At 39.5% G+C, this 14943-nt stretch overlaps 1 protein-coding gene across 2 annotated transcripts in view; it reads right to left on the reverse strand.

The window, feature by feature from the left end:
• Window positions 1-1297: 1297 nt before the first annotated feature.
• The window catches only part of SCRN3 (secernin 3), a 25386-nt gene continuing 11740 nt past the window's right edge, over window positions 1298-14943 (reverse strand). The window contains exons 6-8 of one of the 2 annotated variants that reach the window (XM_004703887.2): window positions 5660-5822; window positions 3464-3641; window positions 1298-1919 (exon numbers count right to left, since the gene is read on the reverse strand). In XM_004703887.2, coding sequence (XP_004703944.1) covers window positions 1746-1919; window positions 3464-3641; window positions 5660-5822 — 515 coding nt within the window. In that variant the 3' untranslated portion in view covers window positions 1298-1745. The other variant, XM_045299209.1, reaches the window with a different exon arrangement.

Raw genomic sequence — 14943 nt, forward strand, 5'->3', positions numbered from 1 at the left:
TGGACACGGAGTTCACCTGCCCCTTCTGCAACCACCCCAAGGCTTGTGAAGCGCAGATGGACCGTGCCCGGGGCAGAGCGGTCATCTGCTGCGGCGTCTGCGGCGAGGCTTTCCAGGCGCCCATCACCCACCTCTCTGGCTCAGAGAAGGTCTAGGTAGGGTACAACTCGTCCCACAAGGTATTCCATTCCCTGGTGTTCCTGATGATGGTGGGACGGAGCCAGGATAAGAGAAAGCGAGAAATTCCCATAGATATCAAGAGAAACTTCAGACGTAGAGACACTGTGCAACGTATACATATTTTGACAAAGACAGAGAGCGTGATTGCGATAGATTGACAGAGAAAGGGAGTCTGATAGAGACATTGAGAGAGAGAGAGAGAAGGAATTAATGGCTGGGTCAGAGATAAACCGGGAGAGAGAGACTCAGAGAAAGTAAAACTCTGATAGACGTGAAAGTCTTAAAGAGATACAAAGAGGCAAGGAATGCCTGGGTGGGTGAGCATTAATTGATGTACATGAGGTCTGGGGTTGTAGATTGCTGAGGCCCCAGAATTGTAGGTCGCTCCACATGCCTGGAAAATTCTGGACTCACCCCTGCCCCCCTCTGGGCCACACACTGACCATGTGTGTGTTGGGGCCTGGCCCTGCACGTAGCTCTGTGGGAAAGGGCAGCAAAGGCTAAAGATGGTATAGCAATGCATGTATTCAATGATTCGATGATCTGTGATTTTGAAAGATGCTCCCCAGCTGCAGCTCACATAGCACACATTTCACAGAACCCATCATTGTCCTGACCATTATTTTTTTATAATCCAAACTGCAATCATGTTGACCAGTATAATGAATGTGCCCAAATAGATATTTCTGGGAACCATAGAATATATAATTTTAAATTGTACTTTTGTTCCTTTTTATTAGCAATTTGAAGTCTGTTTTGTTGTCTTTTTGTAATTTTAAGTTTTATAAACTTTCATAAGGCAGTGTTGCTCAGTTATTATATTTTGATACCTCTATAATTCTATTTTATTGCATTGCATCAGTCATTCAAATGCATTAGCTTTCACCAGATGAGCAGAATAAAAGATGAGTGTCCTATGAAGGACAGTCTCTCCCACGATTCTGGTGCTTGTATTCCATCCCCTAATTGCCGATCCAACCTCTTCACACTACATGAAAGCCCAATAAAGTAATTGTCCCCAAACTGATAACACTTCAGAGCCCACTAAAACCCCAAATCTTGACACAAGCCTATTTATGTTTAAGAGTGCATTCACAGAATTAATAAGCTATTGGTTTCTATGAGTCAGTAACTGTAATCAGACTTGTGTTTGGTTAACAGACAGAACGCTAAGTCCAGAACATGTTCTTGTTAGAGCTGGCTAAAGCACAAGTCAGCATTTGAGATAATATATTCCATTACATTCAGAATCTGGTGTTTTCTTTGATGTAGTGGTAATATTTATTTGAGGGTATTATATATTTAAAATTAAACATAAATACATATATCATTGTAATGCTTCATGCTATATACCTTGAATATGTAATTATTGGGACAACATTAGTTATTATGGCTAAGAATATAGAATCTGTGTGTCTAATTCCAATGCTGCCTCTTTCCCGGGTTAATGGTGCAGATCTCACCTCAGTTCTAATAGTCATCAGAGCTCCTACACTAGGTTTACAAACTAGGCACACACAAAACAAAAAAGTTTAGCTTTGAGGATGAAGTGGTCACTTATATGATCACTGAGAATTAATATTTGTTGTATAAATTCTAATTTCATCTTTTGTACACTGCGAATAGAGATTTATCACTTTATCCACTGAAATATGTCTACTTTGAAGGATTGATTCCATCTCTTTGAACAGTCCTTTCTCCAGTTTCTTTATTCCATCCAGCAGCACCTTGGCTTTTTCCTGAACAATTTAAAAAATGAAAATGCATAAGCACACATACATGAGTCTGACCAACTTCCAACACATGTTTTCTACTTCCAGTTTGGTCCCTCCCTCTCTATATTCTTCAAATATCAAAGGAATGATGTCTGGGGTTTTTTTTTAAGGAAAAAACATTGCTTTAGATTGAGTTCATACATGGATATCAATTCTTTTTCTTCTTAGTAAGAAGGGCAAGATTATGGCTGATTTGCCTAAAAGCAAAAAACCTAAATTATAAATAACAGGACAATGGAAACTCATATCAATTGCATATGGGTAAAGTTGTTGAAAACCAAAGGTGAGAAATCTTTATGAATTTTCATTTATGTATAGTTGAAATCAGTATTATCAGATTAAACAAAGGAAATATAACAGCGATGTTCAGGAGAAAGAACAACTAAAAAAAAGCACATTTTCTCTTTGAATTCCGCTTTGCTTTTAGAAGGGGATAAAAGACTTCAACTCCTCTAGAAAGGAGCCATTGGTGCATTCGTGCAATCAGCTGGAGTGCAGCACTTAGAGCAAAAGGTCTGTAAGAAAAAAGTTACTGAACAGTGAATATGACTTTAAAGCTTTGAAGTACTTACGGGGAAGAGCTCCACAGACCAATATTATTAACCTAATAAGGACTTCTATATGTAATCACATATTTTTATTAGTGAAGAAAAGATAGTTTTGTCTATGAATGGCATTTAAACAGTGGATGGTCACCATAAAAACTAAGTTAGCATCCTCACTTCATAACATACACATAAATAAATCTCAGAGGCATTACACTTTTTTTAAAGACACACATATGCGCTAGAAGAAAATATCAAAGTTTTATTTTTGTTTTTAAATAAGGTAGACCTTTTGAAACACAACTCCAGGTACCTGAAGGGAAAAGACTCTCGAATATAACTGACTAAAGTTTTTGTCTCACAAAAATACTATTAAAACTTTAAATGTCAAACAAATACCTAGATAAAATAAACGAATAAGGCAAATAATTCATCCGAATATATTTCTGCTGTTTTTGAGGGGGAAAAAAATAAATAAATAAAAACAATCTAGAATCAATTGAAAAAAGCAGCAGAGAAAAAAATAAGAGGCTTTCTATTCCCCAAGAGTGTGGTCTCAGAAAACCACAGAAGCAGTTCTATCCTGCCCTATACCATCACCATGAGTCAGAATTGATTGATGGCAGTGAGTTTGTTTTTGTTTTTTTGGAAGATACTGTGAAGAGTAATAAAAGAATTCATATTTTGTTTAAGAAAAAACATCATGGGTCTTGGTGTATAGTAAGTGCTCGATAAAAAGTACCTGTTATTACATTTAATACACTATTTTTTAAAGACTCATAACACACTCTTAATTAGTCATGAGTTAATACAACTCTACTATAGTCTGATTATATGATTTCTTTTTAGTCTATGTTTATATGAAGGAAGACAAGAAGGCTAAAATTCCAAAGTTTAAAATATGGACTGAATTATAAGTCAAGCAATTCTTAATGACAAAACAGAGGGTGTGTATATTCATACCGTATCTTCACCTATTGCTTCCAATGCCTGTTGATGTTTTCGGTAGAGTCGGTGTCTTCTGTCAGGCCTAATTCTCAAATGTGACTTTTTAACTGGATCATCAAGTTCAAACGTTGGTGAACTGGTATCTAATAGTTGTGATATATTTGGCACAAATATGAAAGGCTTAAAAATAGATCTAGAAAAAAGAAACATTATTAAATTGGCATGTTGACATTTAATATATTAAATATATAATATAGATATAAATATACCTGGTATTTTTGTTAAATATAAGATATATCTGGCACTTATGTTAAGCTCCACGATGTCCTCAAGTTAGAAGCATTTATTAATGATGCTACATACTGATTGGTTCCCGTCACACTACCTTCCCCAGTACACTGGGATTTCTTCTGAGGCACGGGACTGTGCTTTACTTTGTCTTGGATTTCCATGTACCTAACAGAGAGCCTGGCTCATAAACAGTGCCAACAAAATAACAACAAAAATGTTTCCCAGTTTCTACTGCCGCCTTCGCAATTGGAGGGTAATGAAATACAAGGTCGTTCAAAATGGTCACATGGAAAAATCCCATTATCTTTTAGTTCCATCTTCCATGAGCTTTTGAATGTCCCTCCTATGGAAAGTGGATGGTTTAACAAACAGAAGTGTACATCTCACAATGTAAGAGGCTCAAGTCCAGGTTCAGAGCACCAGCTCTGAGGGAAAGTTCCCTCCCTCTGTTGCCTTGGGGCAGGCTTCTTGTCTCTTCAGCTTCTCTTATTGGTTTCCTGGAGAGCTAGCTCCTTGTGGCTTGTCATCTATCTTGCCCATTTCTGCTTGGCTAATCTGTTTCTTTTATAGTTTGTAAGAGATTGGCTCAACACGCCCTACACAAATTTTGCCTCATTAATACAAATAAAGACAACCTATTCCCAAGTAGGGCTATAACTACAGGACCAAACCAGGAAACCAAATTCCCTGCCATCAAGTCAATGCTGACTCATATTGACCCTATAGGACAAGGTAGAACTGCCCCTGTGAGTTTCCTAGATTGTAACTCTTTATGGGACAGAAAGCCCCATCTCTCTCCTTTGCAACAGATCCGTGGTTTCAAATTGCTAAGCTTGCAGTTGGCAGCCCAACTCATAAGCAACAATGCCACCAACCTTCCCCTGACCACAGCCCCAGAGGGCAGGGTTTACATGTATCTCGGGGAACACAATTCAAACCATAACAGAAGAGAAAGATAATTCTCAAGGTTAAACCGAGGATAACATTTTGAGATGAAAATGAAAACAATTGTAATTAGAGAAACAGTTTTAATTTCATTTTCTTGGAAATATCTCTAATAATATGACAGACTGTAATAATAACACATGCCAAAACTCAGGCCCTTGAGTAGATCTGACTCAGTGACCTTATAGGACAGAGTAAAACTGCCCCTTTGGGTTTCTGACACTAAATTTTTACAGAAAAAGATAGCCTGATCATTCTCCTGCAGAGCAGCTAGTGGGTTAGAACTCTTGACCTTGCAGTCAACAGCCCAGCCCATTACCCACTAGGTCACTAGGGATTCTGTAACATTAAGAGGCAGTGAATATAAAATTATTTCTAAAAGTAAGGTGCATTGGATTTGTTGTGAAATACTAATGATCAGTCACTCACATCAAGGTGATCAAGATAAACTTTAGAAACCACTATTTACGATATAAGGGGGCTTCAAAGTTTTTGTGGAAAAATTCCATTGTCTTTGAATCCCATATTTCAGTGAACTTTATGAAGCACCTCCTAAGTTTTATATATATATATATATGTGTGTGTGTGTATGTGTGTTTTCTAGATGTGCACACATAAGCAGACATGTAAATCTAGCACAATTGCATTATTTAACCTTTTATACTATTTATTAATCACCTCCTATTGTAATTTTTGAAATATGAATTTTTTTCTTGACAATGCTAAATTTTGCGGCAGAGGGGATAGGATAACTACATACAAGACACTGTTAACATTTCATCCCATAAAAAAATGAGGAGTTGTGGGGGTTCTGCACACATGAAAATGGCTGACTAAAACTTGAAAAGAAAATACATCCAAGAGTCATTGTCCTACCCGGTGATAAAAAGTTTAGCCTGGTAAAATCACCACTGCACCAATGATTTCCCCCTTACTCTGGACCTTTTTCAGGTTTACAGTATGTTGTGAGCTTACCTTGCAGGGTCTGGGGTTCCTGTAAAGAAGTGAATGCATGGAAGACTGGTGTCTTGCGGTAAAATGGAAACCATGCTCGCAGTGGTCATGAATTGTCCTTCCATATTAATGCCACTTGGTTTATCGCGAAGGATTTCCATCATTGCTTCAAAAGTTATGCTTCCTGGGGAAATAATTTCTAAAATCATTAAACACACATCATACACAGATACCACACAACTACAAACTGCTTTCTCTGATGAGAATACATAGCATGAAATATTGGTCCTGGTAGAAACAAGAGACTGACCATAAGTAAATCTTGTTATCCTAACTGCAATTAGATTCACTCTACTGTCACAAGGAAGGTATTTAAGATGCATATATAACATGCAAGGTTTCAAAACTATAGTAATGGATAAAATCTATTATCTTCTAAAGAAGAAGGACATAATAGGGCAATACAATCAATCCTGCTGTGGTTACAGAATTTACTAAGCAGTATTTAGTTAGCAGCAGTACATTGACAGGGAGTTGCCAGAAGTTCAGGCCAGATTCAAAAGAACACATGGAACAAGGGATATTGCTGTTGATACATGGTTCTTAGCTCAAAGCAAAGAATACCAGAGAGATGTTTACTTGTTTTATTGACTGCCAAGGCACTCGACTCAGTGGATTATAACAAACTATGGATAATATTGAGAAGAATGAGAATTCCAGAACACCTGACTGTGCTCATGTGGAAAACGTACATAGATCAAGAGACAGTCATGAACAACAAGGGAATAAGGCATTGTTCAAAATTTGTAAAGGCATGTGACAGGGTTGTATCCTCTAACCATACTTGTTCAATCTGTTTGCTGTATAATCAGAGGACCTGTATTATACGAAGAAGAAGGTGGCGTCAGGATTGGAGGAAGGTTTATTAACAACCTGCGAAATGCAGGTGACACAACCTTGCTTGCTCAAAGTGAGGAGGACATAAAGAATTTGCTGATGAAGACCAAGGATTGCAGTCTTCAGCATGGTTTATGACTCAATATAAGGAAAACCAGAATCTTCACAACTGGACTGATAAGTAACATCATGATAAATGGAGAAAAGATTGATATTATCAAGGATTCTGTCTTGCTTGGATTCACAATCAATGCGCATGGAACTAGCAGTCAAAAGCTCAAATGACACATCAGGCAAATCCACTGCACGAGACCTCTTTAAAGTATTGAAAAGCAAGAATGTTATTTAGGACTAAGGTGCACCTGACCCAAGGCATGATATTTTCAATTGCCTCCTATGCATGTGAACGTTGGACATTGAATAGGGAAAACTGAAGAAGAATCAATGCATTTAAATTATGGTGCTGGCAAAACAATTCTTGAAAGTACCACAGACTACCAAAAGAACAAACAAATCTATCTTGGGGAAAAATACAGCCAGAATGCTCCTGAAAGGCAAGGAAAGTGAGGCTTACGTCTCATAATCTTTGGACATGTGGTCAGGAGAGACCAGTCAGTGGAGAAGGACATCATGCTTGGTAACGTGAGGAGTAATAAAAAAGAGGAAGGCTTTCAATAAGATGGATTGACACGGTGCCTGCAAAAATGGGCTCAACCTAAGAACGATTGTGAGGACGGCAAAGCACCAGGTGACATTTCGCTGTGTTGTACAGAGGGTCACTAGGAGTCAAAACCGACTGAGGGCACAGGCACCTTCTTGGTTGGTCCTCAATTCGAATTTTTGTCTTTCTGTCCCCATGAGGCTGCCAAGATCTCTGTTCAGTTTTTAACCTCTTAGTAGCTACTTTTTTATTTATTAACTGGGATTAATACACATATCAAATAATTCCATAGTTCAGTCACATCCAGTAGAATTGTGCATGTGTTACCACAGTTTCCAAACGTCCTTTTTCTACATGGACCCCTTGATGCCATCACCCCCTGACCCTGCTACCACCTCTGTGTTCCCTCCCCTGAAAATCCTAGTCCTCTTGCTGACTCTATGGGTTCAGGAATCCTGGTTTTCATACCCCAAAAAAGAATAGCTACTTTTTGCTTAAGTCTGCACATGTGCGGTTTAAACTCCAAAACCAAACGCACTGCCATCAAGTCAGCGAAGTAGAACTGCCCCTTTGGGTTCCTGAGGCTGTACATCTTTATGGAGTCAGAAACCTAACTTTGTCCCCCAGAATGGCTGGTCACTTCTCACTTTGTGGTTAGCAACCCACTATGCCACTAGGAAGCTGGCAAATCCCTCGAAGAGAAACTGCCAGACAAAGTGTTGACAGTCTTCTCTATCTCTTGGATTTGGGGTCTTTAAACAATAATTTTTTTCCAGCTTCTAGAATTGTTCTTGGGGGAAATTAGTCTCTTCTAGTGAGAAGCAGAGGTCCAGCCCTATCCTTTTACTCACTTCAATATTAAACCCTCTATATATTTAATACAGTAATTGAATTACTCTGAAGATTCATTTTCCCCCTGAAGATTCTTAGTACTAGTAATGAACATTGTGAACCTGTTGTAATAAGTTAAAAAATTAAATACATAGTCCTTCACCTCTGATATTTTCAGATACTTTATATACAATTATTTAATTAAAATCAATTCTAAAGAAATCCATTGAAGGGACAGTGAGTTATTTAATGAGGCTCCTCTAGTCAAAATCTATAACTCTTACAAATGACCTTTTCCTGCATGAGTCTGGTAAGAAGGTGGGGAAAGATACTGATAGGATTCACCTGTAAGTAATTGTGAACCAGGATTCTCTGGCTTGCCATCCTGTCTCACATAAAATGAGCCCTCTGAGAAGCAGGAGTGGGGTTTCATTACCAGCAAGAGTCAGGAGTGGAGGAAGTCTTCTGGACCAGTAAATCTCCTGGGTCCTGATGAGACAGCTATAACACCAGAGGAGCAGCAGCAGGACCAGAAGCCAGAGCATGGAACAGAGAGGTGGACTTCCCAACCCACGGAGCAAGAAACGCTAAGTACATTGGGGTACGAAGCTGGTTTGAGGAGTGGGGTACACTGGACACTTCATTGGTGAAGCTGGGCTTACTAACTGATGGAATACCTTAGGAGTAGGGTACGTCTGGGGCTTCCAGGAGTAGGGTACGTCTGGGCCCTTAATTCAGGGACCTGGGTTTGCCGACCCACAGACCTTGAGCTGAATGCCTTGGGTTGATGCTTACAGTGGAGTGGTATACCTCTTTGAGTATTTATTAGCAGACCTGAAAGAACCTTGTAACAAGTCTTGATAAACAACTGTATCCTAAGCATTTCTAACTTGCATTATAAATTATCAACTTCCTTAATAAATAAATATCACAATATTTAATCATAAATATTGTCTGTGAGTTCTGTGTAGCCAATGCAATAGTTATTAGAACCTAGAGATAAAATCGAGAATATTAATTGAAAATAACACACAAGTAACTTCCATTAAACATGGTTGATTGACCACAGGTTTTTGTTTCCTCACTTGCCCCAAATACGACTCCAATGACAAAAAAGGAGTACAACTGAAGCAGCTCCTAATGACTAAGAAAGCATGCAAGGTAAGTGTTTCTTCCATTATAAGATATTAAAACAAAAAAGCTCACAGCAAGTGTATATCTAAACTGTGTTCTGGGACATTTCACATTAAGACAAATTTGATGTGCATATAAAATAACATTATGCACTTTCTTCATCTAACCATGCAAGCTACCAACTCGTTCATGTTAATAACACTAAGAGAGGAAAAAACCTAATGCCATTGAGCAGATTCTGAAGCATAGCAACTCTCCATCATAGACTATAACTGCCCCATAAAGGTTCTGAGAAGACTGCCACACAACATTCTCCTATGGAGCAACTATGGGATTAGAACCCAGCCTCTGAATTAGCAGCTGAGTGCTTTAACCACTGAGCCACCAGGACTCTTGTGTTAGTGGTGATAAATATATACAAGTCTATAATCTCTTACTCAGTTTCCAGAGAATAGAGCTATGACTTCAAATGCAAGAAAAACAATTTATTAAATTTGTAGGTAACTTGTAATAGGAACAGTGTCTTTCTGTTAAGTTTGAAAAATACAAGGGGGGAAGAAAAGATAATATGCCTAAAATTAGCCCTAAATGTGAAAACTAAGCAATAAAATGCCTTGGGATCATCTTTAAACCTTAAACCAAAAAATATCCTCTGAAGGCTTCTTAAAACTAAATAATAGTTTAGCTGAATTGCTAAAAAAAATCTGCCTTTGAGTATTCTGCTTTTTGAAGGTCTGTCTATATGGGATCAAATGATAGCAGCGACTTGAAAGATTGGACATGACCCTTAGTGGGCAGTCGGTTATGTGAACAAGGGAGGCACAGTTCAGAAAAGGGGGTGGGGATGGATGCACAACTCGAAGACTGCTATCTGTGTTACTAAACGGTACATGTACAAGCCGTTGAATTGGTGCAGGTTATGCTGTGTATATTCCCAACAACAACAAAATAAATAAAGCTTAGGGGAAAACCCTGGAAGCTAAACAATAAAGGAAGAGCCTAGGTCCCCCTCTATCAGGCACACTGCTTCAATACCTAGTGAGATTTTAAAATGATTCCAATAGAAATTCCTATAAATGGCAAATTTTAATGAAAACCATGCCAGAACCATACCACTACAATAATACCGATATTATAAAACTGTTTTCTATATTCAAAACCTACAATTCTCAAAATGAAAGGAAGATTTACATGATCCCTTGAGTAGGGGAGCTATAAGAAATCCACTAGCAAGCATTGGATAAGTACTGAGACTGCAGTAGCAGGGTTCAGGAAAATGAATGCAAACCACAGGGTACAATTTCATTGCAATTTAAACTAGTTATTTAAAATACATGAGTGAATATAGATACAATTTGGATATACATGCAGCGGTTAATAGCTGTCAGGAAGAGATAGTTGGAAAGAAGAGAGGTACACTCTTCCATCCTGAAAAATCACAGGAAAAAATTATCCCTAATGTACCAGAAGGCCATTTTCCATGAACGTATTGGAAACGCACTTATTCTTTTGACAAAGCACAGAAAGCTGCATGGACTATACTTATACTTTGGAGAAAATAAGTTTTCATGCCGGGTGTCTCTATTATTATAGCCATGTATGCATTTCAAATCAGTGATTATAATTTTCTAGTTTCCTATAACAGAACTAATCATTACTACACATAATTTATTTATCCTTATTTCAATCTATTTTTCTTCTTTTTGTCCAATTACTCTAAACTTTAGGATTCTGGACATTTTCCTCTCTATCTTAATAGGCACTACTGTTCCCCATTCTGTATGAAGAGCTGTTAATTTTATTTCCTAACCTTTTAAGGGTATTGCCAGGGAGGAAGTTCACAATAGTCTTCTTTGCTAAACAGTCTGAAAATTATCATTCAAATCAGTTCAATGAACAGTCCTCTGTTAATTTGCTGCTCTGATGAGCTTTTACAACAGAAGGATCAGATCCCTTAGTAGTGTGAAAGTTGCCTCAGAGGAAAGGCTACTCTGAAGCTGCCCCAGACCAGGTCAGGCCTCACCGGGATGCACCTGGGTCACAAGTGGTACCTGGCTAAACAAGGTCTAAAACAGGAGTCCCTGGTGCTCAGCCCCACAGCAGCAAACCAAAATGAGCTTCCATTTCATGGAAATATCTGGCTTCCTGGAGAGCTGAACCCTAACAATCAATTGGCTGTCCCAGAAGAAGAAGCCAAAGCTAGCCTATCAGGTCTGTCTGCCTTACAAAAGCTTCACTTAGAACTCCTGCCCAGCTCTCAGACCGGAGGTTCCCCAGGATATGAACTGTAAAATAAGGCTTATGAGTTCATACACAAACCTAATACCTATGGTTCACATAATTAAATAACAACTTAGCTGCTAGAATAAAGTTAAATACTTGTTAAGGAATAAAACAAAATCCAACACTCAACAACATAAAATTCACAATGCCTACCACCCAATAAAAATTGAGAACCAATAATTGAATAAGCAAACCAGAATAAAATTAGGTCAATATGCAACCGAGAAATAACAGAGATGATGGTGTCATCAGACAAGGGCACTGAAACAGCTACCATATATACTCGTGTATAAGCCGAGTTTTTCAGCACATTTTTAATACAGTTTTTGTGATAAAATTAGGTGCCTCGGCTGATATTCGGGTTAGCTTATATTCAAGTATATACAGTATGCAAACTACATGGAGTATACTCAAGGAATTAAAGAAAAACATGAAAATAATGAGAGAAGTAGATGTGCTAGTTACATAATTTCATGTCAATTTGTTAAATAGGTTATAGGGGTGGAGTCTAGCCTGTCAATCAGGTCATAGCTAATCATGCCGCTGTATGGGCATGCTCTTCTCCTGAGGGTTCTGGGAACTCCTGTCTTCCTCCCAGGAGATGAGATATATACAGACTCTGTTTTGTCTCTGCTGACAAGTCACATGGAGCTATGCTGATAGAGCCAGAGCCTTGGAGCTGGAGGAGCCATGTGGAGACCCACACCAGTGCTGAGATGCTTCCACCATCACTGGATCCACAAGACTTTCCACCCACTAGCCTGTGATCTTCCTGCATTTGGCATCATTGCATGTGTTGTGTGAGTCTGAAGAGGAATTCATAGACTGGTTTCAGACATATGAGCTAATATCAGACTTATGCACTTGATCTGGACAGGCTGGAATGTTTCTTAATATACAATTACTCTTATATATAAAGCTCTTTGTTGTACACATAGGAACATCTGTGAATTTTGTTTCTCTATTTACCCAGACTAACACAGTAGAAGATAGACAAAAAGAGTTTTTAAAATGGAACTTGTAGAGAAAAAGAGACTATCTGAAATGGAAAAATCACTAGATGATATTAACAGCAATTTAGATAATATAGAAGAGATCAGTGAACTTGAAAATAGCAATGATCTGAGAATACAACAATAGAAACTACCTGCGTTGCTGTTAGGGGGCTTTGAGTCAGTTCCAGCTCATAGTGACAACAGAACCTACTATCCATAATAGATACAAAAATCACATCATTCCATCTGAATGCTCATGTAACGGAAATATTTTCAAAGGCAAAGTTATTAGATAGCCTATCCATATTTGCCTATCAAATGTTAATATAGTGAGTATTTGAAGACTATGTGATTTACTGACTCCAAACTGCCGGGATTTTTTTCTCAAGAGTCCTGCCACCATTAGTTAGGCCACACAAAAAAAATACCTATGTTCAAAGTTCAATTTCTCAAGAGAAACTATTGAACCATAGGCTGAGATAGCAAACAGCTAGATTCCAGGCTGAGGATCTGAGCAGGGAGCAGAGTGGCATTTATTAAAATTCTCTTAGTGTTCATAAAGAGTCTGTTTCCTGATCCTCATATTGGTCTCTGACCCAAATACTTACATTCTCATGGATATTAAAACACTACCTGGGGCTTCGGGCAAGATGGCGACTGAGCAACACATACCAGAGGGACACCGCAGAAATCAGTGCAGGAGAGTTACTAAGAGGGGAATTCCACACTCCTGGGTCACAGGAGAAGCATCATAAAGATAAGTAGGCACAGATCTACTAGGTTTTGAAGAGCTGGGGACTTTTGGCTTACCACAGTGGAGGCCGACCTTAGGCCTGCCACTGTCTCAGCCAGAGCCAGGATCATGTAGAGCCAGCCCAAGGGCTTTATCCAAACACAGCCACCACAGCCACAGATAGCCACTGCCTCTGGGCAGGGTTTAAACCCCTCCAGCCCCACAGTCAGGGATCAGGGTACAGCTATATTGTTACTTTTGTTTTCCTCTCTTCTGTCTTTCCCTCTACAGTCTCAGCGGGCTCAGTTTGGGGGTGTTTTTTCTTCTTTTTCTTTTCTCTTCCCTTTTCTCTCACATGCCACTGCTGACCGCCAGGCCACTCTCCTTAACCTAGGACATTTATGCCTGCCCTCGACCCAGCTGGGAGACTTCCACCCTCTGCATAACCTGAGGCTGGGGAAAGCCCGCTTACCTTCCTCCAGGGGAAATGCTGCCCACCTCCCTCTGGTGGAAATTCAGCCCGCCCGCCCTCTGCAGCACTTAACAAGTAGTTGGGAAATCCCACCCACCTTCTTCCAGGGGAAATCCTGCCTGCATGGCTGGGGGATCTCCTACCCATCCTCTGAGATCCCACATGACTGAGGGAACTTCCTCCCACCTGCTGTAGTACCTCACATGGCCTAAGGCAGCTAGGCCAACACTCGCCAATGCTCCATGCTGCTGTGGGAACCTCTGCCCCACCTCCACAATTACGCTCACCATTCACTGTGTTCTACAACAAAGCAGGCATACCCACCTGCCTTCTGTGGCACTCCAATTGCATCAGGCATCCCCTAACACCCTCTGCGGTGCCCCAAGATGCCAAGAGCCATAACATCATGGCTTCTTGTGAGGTCACCAAGCGCAGCACCATCCTCCCAGGTCCACAACCATTCAACAAGTGTCCCCTGAGAGGACCATCTAACTTTCCCTCCAACTAACAGAACACTGGTTGACTAGGGTTACAGTGAAGCCACAGGAGGACAAAGCGGTAGTCCAATTCCACAATTCAATTAGCTGCAGGTAGTTCAAAGAAGCATTCCTACGAGTGTCCAAGAGAGAGCCCAGTGCTATTCAACTCTGGAAAATGGTACATGGCTCCTCTAAAACAACACAATGCAAACAGAAATCAGCCCCAATGACCTCAACATACAAACAGGAGAAACAAAAGGCAATGTCATAAGCTGTCCTGAACCTAACAACGTGCATAGAAGAAACAGACACAGCAAGAAAATTATAGAATGCTGCTTGGAGTCATACAGGATATGAGGAAAACAATACAGAAAAAGGATGAAATGATAGAGGAGATAAAGACCATACACCAAAGGGAAATACAAGAGCATAGGGACAAGGTAACAAAGACCAGTAGCAGACTCACGGACTTGGCAACCAAATGGAGGAGGCAGAGAACCGCACCAGTGACCTAGAGGACAACCAAGCAGACTTTAACAAACGTGAACAAAAATCTAATAAGATCATCAGAGAAGCTGAAGAAAACCCAAGAGCTATGCCTGATGCTATGAATAGGAAAAACATCAGAATAATTGGATTACCAAAGGAAGACACAACAAAGAGGTCATCTGCAAAAATAGTGAGAGAATTCTTAGAGGAAAACTTCCCCAGCTTAATGAATGAAAGCCAGGCAACCATTCAGGAAGCTAAAAGAACACCAGATAGACTGAATCCCCAAAAAAAGTCACCAGGACACGTAATAGTTAAACTACCCAACTTT

The sequence above is a fragment of the Echinops telfairi genome, unplaced genomic scaffold (genome assembly GCF_000313985.2).
Source record: "Echinops telfairi isolate 266 unplaced genomic scaffold, ASM31398v2 ScPeMD7_4;HRSCAF=17, whole genome shotgun sequence".
In the NCBI taxonomy this organism is placed as follows: domain Eukaryota; kingdom Metazoa; phylum Chordata; class Mammalia; order Afrosoricida; family Tenrecidae; genus Echinops; species Echinops telfairi.